The sequence below is a fragment of the Cervus elaphus genome, chromosome 2, assembly GCF_910594005.1.
Source record: "Cervus elaphus chromosome 2, mCerEla1.1, whole genome shotgun sequence".
Taxonomy (NCBI): Eukaryota; Metazoa; Chordata; class Mammalia; order Artiodactyla; family Cervidae; genus Cervus; species Cervus elaphus.
Window position 1 is genome coordinate 9,096,094 of NC_057816.1, and position 6,739 is coordinate 9,102,832.

The 6,739-nt window shown below is 40.3% G+C and overlaps 1 protein-coding gene across 2 annotated transcripts in view; it reads right to left on the reverse strand.

The window, feature by feature from the left end:
* The window catches only part of LOC122673351 (solute carrier family 22 member 9-like), a 30,155-nt gene extending 25,878 nt beyond the window's left edge, over positions 1–4,277 (reverse strand). The window contains exons 1-2 of one of the 2 annotated variants that reach the window (XM_043871085.1): positions 3,689–4,277; positions 2,215–2,318 (exon numbers count right to left, since the gene is read on the reverse strand). In XM_043871085.1, coding sequence (XP_043727020.1) covers positions 2,215–2,318; positions 3,689–4,090 — 506 coding nt within the window. In that variant the 5' untranslated portion in view covers positions 4,091–4,277. The remainder of the gene's footprint in view (positions 1–2,214; positions 2,319–3,688) is intronic. The other variant, XM_043871094.1, reaches the window with a different exon arrangement.
* Positions 4,278–6,739: the final 2,462 nt, after the last annotated feature.

Here is a 6,739-nt window from a genome sequence, read left to right on the forward strand (position 1 = left end):
CAAAGGCTTTGGCATAGTCAATAAAGCAGAAATAGATGTTTTTCTGGAACTTTCTTGTTTTTTCAATGATCCAGCAGATGTTGGCAATTTGATCTCTGGTTCCTCTGCCTTTCCTAAAACCAGCTTGAACATCTGGAAGTTCATGGTTCACATATTGCTGAAGCCTGGCTTGGAGAATTTTAAGCATTACTTTGCTAGTGTGTGAGATGAGTGCAATTGTGCAGTAGTTTGAGCATTCTTTGGCATTGCCTTTCTTTGGGATTGGAATGAAAACTGACCTTTTCCGGTCCTATGGCCACTGCTGAGTTTTCCAAATTTGCTGCACTTTCACAGCATCATCTTTTAAGATTTGAAATAACTCAACTGGAATTCCATCACCTCCACTAGCTTTGTTTGTAGTGATGCTTCCTAAGGCCCATTTGACTTCACATTCCAGGATGTCTGGTTCTAGGTGAGTGAGAGTAATCACACCATTGTGATTATCTGGGTCATGAAGATCTTTTTTGTACAGTTCTTCTGTGTATTCTTGCCACCTCTTCTTAATATCTTCTGTTTCTGTTAGGTCCATACCATTTCTGTCCTTTATTGTGCCCATCTTTGCAGGAAATGTTCCCTTGGTATCTCTAATTTTCTTGAAGAGATCTCTGGCCTTTCCCATTCTGTTGTTTTCTTCTATTTCTTTGCACTGATCACTGAGGAAGGCTTTCTTATCTCTCCTTGCTATTCTTTGGAATTCTGCATTCAAATGGGTATATCTTTCCTTTTCTCCTTTGCTTTTTGCTTCTCTTCTTTTCACAGCTATTTGTAAGGCCTTCTCAGACAGCCATTTTTCTTTTTTCTTTTTCTTTTTCTTGGGGATGGTCTTGATCCCTGTCTCCTGTACAAGGTCACGAACCTCTGTCCATAGTTCATCAGGCACTCTGTCTATCAGATCTAGTCCCTTAAATCTATTTCTCATTTCCACTGTTTAATTGTAAGGGATTTGACTTTGGTCATACCTGAATGGTCTAGTGGTTTTCCCCACTTTCTTCAATTTAAGTCTGAATTTGGCAATAAGGAGTTCATGATTTGAGCCACAGTCAGCTCCCAGTCTTGTTTTTGCTGACTGTATAGAGCTTCTCCATCTTTGGCTGCAAAGAATATAATCAATCTGATTTTAGTGTTGGCCATCTGGTGATGTCCATGTGTAGAGTTTTCTCTTGTGTTGTTGGAAGAGGGTGTTTGCTATGACCAGTGGGTTCTCTTGGCAAAACTCTATTAGCCTTTGCCCTGCTTCATTCTGTACTCCAAGGCCAAATTTGCCTGTTACTCCAGGTGTTTCTTAACTTCCCACTTTTGCATTCTAGTCCCATATAATGAAAAGGACATTTTTTTGGGGTGTTAGTTCTAGAAGGTCTTGTAGGTCTTCTTAGAACTACTCAACTCCAGCTTTTTCACCATTACCAATTGGGGCATAGACTTGGATTACTGTGATATTGAATGGTTTGCTTTGGAAACAAACAGGTATCATTCTGTTGTTTTTGAGATTGCATCCAAGTACTGCTTTTTGGACTCTTTTGTTGACTATGATGGCTGCTCCAACTCTTCTAAGGGATTCTTGCCCACAGTAGCAGACGTAATGGTCATGTGAGTTAAATTCACCCATTCCAGTCCATTTTAGTTCGCTGATTCCTAAAATGTTGATGTTCACTCTTGCCATCTCCTGTCTGATCACTTCCAGATTGCTTTGATTCATGGACCTAAATTCCAGGTTCCTATGCAATATTGCTCTTTACAGCATTTGACCTTGCTTCTCTCACCAGTCACATCCACAGTTGGGTGTTGTTTTTGCTTTGGCTCCGTGTCTTCATTCTTTCTGGAGTTAGTTCTTCACTGATCTCCAGTAGCATATTGGGCACCTACCGACCTGGGGAGTTCATCTTTCAGTGTCCTATCTTTTTGCCTTTTCATGCTGTTCATGGGGTTCTCAAGGCAAGAATACTGAAGTATTTGTAATACTGAAGTAATTGAAATAAGTATTCTTTTTTTGTTGTAATTTTTTGAGTATTTAACTGTATGAACACAATGATTAATCAAAGTTAAATAAAACACTTCTATATTGTTATGATTGATGCTTCATAAAACTAAGTTGAAATAGATATTTCTTAATGAAAGAATAATTCATAAGCTGAAAGTACTTGAGAATAAAGAAAGCTATGATTGAGAGATACTCACCTGTCTGATAAAGAGCCATACATGATGCCTCCCACCAGAATTCCACTCATGACTAGGAATTTAGCCACTGAGATCAGTGACTGAGATTTACATACCAGGTCCCACTGAAAGACAAGCACACCGTCACTGCAGAGCTTCACAGCAGCTTAAAATCTCATTACCATAGGTAAAATAGCTAGTGGGAAGCGGCTATATAACACGGGGAGCTCAACCCAGTACTCTGTGACAACCTAGAGGGGTAGGATGTGGGGGTGGGAGGGAGATTCAAGAGGAAGGGGCATATGTATACTTAAGGTTTATTCATATTGTTGTATGGCAGAAACCAACAGAACTTTTTAAAGCAATTATCCTCTGATTAAAAATAAACTTAAAAATCTCTCGGTGGAAATCTGGTCAAAACTTCTTAACATTACTTGCAAAGTTCAATATTTGGGGCCTTTATCACCCTCTTCAGCTTCTTTTTCCTACATTAGTTGACCTTTTATGATTCAGGTCTCATTTAAACATAACTTCCTTGGGGAAGTATACCCTAAAATCTGTTGGTTTTAATAATCTCCAGTTTACATCAGACTGAGTAGTTCTCAGTCTTGGCCACAGAGTGGAATCATTTGAGGCGATGTAACATTTTCCAGTGGTCCTGTATGGATGTGAGAGTTGGACTGTGAAGAAAGCTGAGCGCCGAAAAATTGATGCTTTTGAACTGTGGTCTTGGAGAAGACTCTTGTGAGTCCCTTGGACTTCAAGGAGATCCAACCAGTCCATCCTAAAGGAGGTCAGTCCTGGGTGTTCATTGGAAGGACTGATGCTGAAGCTGACACTCCAATACTTTGGCCACCTCATGCGAAGAGTTGACTCATTGGAAAAGACCATGATGCTGGGAGGGATTGGGGGCAGGAGGAGAAGGGGGAGACAGAGGATGAGATGGCTAGATGGCATCACCGACTCGATGGGCGTGAGTTTTGGTAATCTCTGGGAGTTGGTGATGGACAGGGAAGCCTGGCGTGCTGTGATTCATGGGGTCGCAAAGAGTCAGACATGACTGAGCGACTGAACTGAACTGAACTGAACATTTTACTGATTAGAACTTTACAGTAGATGTAATATGACTGCTCTGGAATATAGCCTGGGAATGGACTTTTTCATCAGTCTACTAAATATTTGTAATATACAACCAAGTGATGAGCATCACTGACCTGGTATAACATTTTTAACACATTACATAAATTACTTGTTTAGACTTTGGTCATCCCAAGAATAAAAGTAGTATAATAGAAGGGTTCATTTCTATTTTGGAGCTCATTAGACTCATTAAATGTATAGGTGCCTGGCATTTAGTAGAGAGGCAATTAAGATTCCCTGAAAGGATGAAGGATGAACACCTACCTAGGGACTAAAGGCTGGAAGCATGTTCATTATTCTGTTACCCCTAAACACCCAGGTCATGTACTCACAGGAGGCAAATGGGACCTCTTACCTCAGTTACGATGGTGGAGGAGAAGGAACTTCGGTCATACATCCAGCCATCCACACAGGGCTCTGTGTCCAGGTCAGTCATGTTGGGGAAGGTCCCATTCAGGTGAAGGAACTGCCACTGGGGGTGGCTGAAGCGACAACACTTCTCTGGCCTCAGGTTTGAGTCCAGTGGGATGGAGACTCTCAGGAGGGCATCTTGACTGAGGGTCCCAGTGTCATTCGCAGAGTCAGTGTCATTGTCCAAGATGTGGACCCAGCAGCGATGACCAGGGATGGCTGCAGTGAAGTTCTCCAGTAGGATGTGAGGGTACACTATGAGGCTAGAGATACAAAAGAAAACCATCTGAAGGATCTGGAATCTCCCCAGGCCTCCAACTTGATCCAGAAGTTCTTGAAAGGCCATCAAGGATGAGCTGGTGATCCTCAAAAGGAGGCAAAATGACTATCTAGAAAAGTTCAAGGGAAAAAATATTTCCAGCTGCAGCGTCACACTAAGTGTGTGTTGATCCTGGCCACACTTTATCCTCAACTTGCTCTTCTATCAGGATAGTGGAAGCTGTTTCTCCGTGTTGTTTTAAGGTCAGGTAAGTAATTAGCGATTTATTAGAGATCAATAATTTGCTGAGTAACTCTAGCAGTTGATGATCACATCTGTTACATGTTTACTTTGTAAAAATTCTTCTACCCAGCAGTATCCAAAGTAGCATTGAACTTTGATTTGTAGATTCTCTAGTAAATAAACTAAAATAACCTTATATTGTGTGCACAGTCCCTTTTCAAAGTGTAATATGTGAGACTCAAAAGTTAAGTGCTTTTTGACTTTTTGTGTGTGAAAAGAAGTGAAAATAGATTTTTGCTCAGTTAATACTAAATTTTTATTAAAAGAGTTAATGAAAACAATCCTGAGTTAAATTAAAACAAGTGATATGATGAAATCCTTCTCTTTCAGTAACTGCTTCAGTTCAAATCAGATCAATGAAAATCAACACAATGAAAATTGTTGTTGTTCAGTTGCTAAGTTATGTCTAACTCTGAGACCCCATGGATTGCAGCACACCAGGCATCCCTTTCCTTCACCATCTCCCAGAGTTTGCTCAGATTCATGTCCACTGAGTCAGTGATTCTATCTAACCATCTTATCCTGTTGTCCTCTTCTCCTTTTGCCTTCAATCTTTCCCAGCATCACAGTCTTTTCCAATGAGTCATTTCATCATATCCGGTGTCCAAAGTATTGGAGTTTCGGCTTCAGCATCAGTCCTTCCAATGAATATTCAGGGTTGATTTCCTTTAGGATTGGCTGGTTTGATCTCCTTGTAGTCCACGGGACTCTCAAGAGTCTTTTGCAGCACCACAATTCAAAAGCATAAATTCTTTGGTCCTCACTTATGATGCAGCTCTCACATCCATAAATGACTAATTGGATAAACCATAGCTTTGCCTATATGGACCTTTGTTGGCAAAGTGGTTTTTTTGAAATGAGGGGAGAGTGGGCAATGATGGAGGGTAGAGGGCTATGCCAATGGAAAGTTCTTATAGAGGTTTATTTATTTAGCTTGTTTATTCATACAGATAGCATTTGTGAGGATCTTTTTTGTGCTAGTTTAAGGAACTATAACTTCATGGCAGTTATAATCCAGTGGATAAAGGAGAAATAAATAACTAATTATAATCTTATGTCATAAGGTACACAATATGGCAGAAGCACAAAATTGCTATGGAAGAATTGAACAGAATAGAGTGGAATAAAATATCACCTTGAATAGCATTAAATATTCTTTTAAAATCTAAATATAACTGTTAAGCAAAATACGTAGAAGTAAATATGAAAAGATTGTAAATAAAATTTCTTGCTTCTTTAAAGGAAAGACGCTTGCTCCTTGGAGGAAAAGCTATGACAAACTTAGTCTGTTAAAAAGTAGAGACACCACTTTCACAGTTTTACTGCTGGGCAGTAAGGTACACAAAGCAGAACCACTTGTAAAGGGTGCACACATGTGACGATGTATGCCAGACACATGGACAAACTGTCTGACTGGACATATGAGCGCACACTCTCATCTTTGCAAGTTCTCAACTTGAAGGTTTGTGTGTAGGGGATTCACTGTATACAGAACATTTCACCCCAAAGCAGCAGAACACACATTCTTTTCAAGTATACGTGGAATATTATTCAGCATATCACATTCTAAGCTGCAAGAAAAATCTTGATAAATTTAAGAAATTTGAAGTCATATCAAGCACAATTCTATGTGAATAAAAAAGTCAACTAAAAGAGGAAACTGTACAATATACAAACATATGCATGTGGTTACTAAACAGCCAAGGGGTCACTGAAGAAATCAAAGAGGAAATTAAAAAAGCACCTGGAGACAAATGAAAATAGAAACACAATGATAAAGAATCTATGGGGTCCAGGTTCAATGCATGAGACAGGTACTCAGGGCTGGTGCACTGGGATGACCCTGAGGGATGGGATGGGGAGGGAGATGGGGGGGGCGCGTTCAGGATGGGGATCACATGTACACCCATGGCTGATTCATGTCAATGTATGGCAAAACCCACTACAATATTGTAAAGTAATTAGCCTCCAATTAAAATAAATAAATTTTAAAAAATATATGGGATGAAGCAAAGGCAGTTCTAAGAGGGAAGTTTATAGCAATACAAGTCTACATAAAGAAACAAGAAAAATCTCAAATAAGTAATCTAACCTTACACCTTGGAGAAGGCAATGGCACCCCACTCCAGTACTCTTGCCTGGAAAATTCCATGAATGGAGGAGCCTGGTGGATTGCACTCCATGGGATGCAAAGAGTCGGACACGACAGAGCGACTTCACTTTCACTTTTCACTTTCATGCATTGGAGAAGGAAATGGCAACCCACTACAGTGTTCTTGCCTGGAGAATCCCAGGGATGGGGGAGCCTGGTGGGCTGCCATCTATGGGGTCGCACAGAGTTGGACACGACTGAAGCGACTTAGCAGCAGCAGCAACCTTACACCTAAAGAAACTGGGAAATAAGAACGAATAAAACACAAAGTTAAGTAGAAG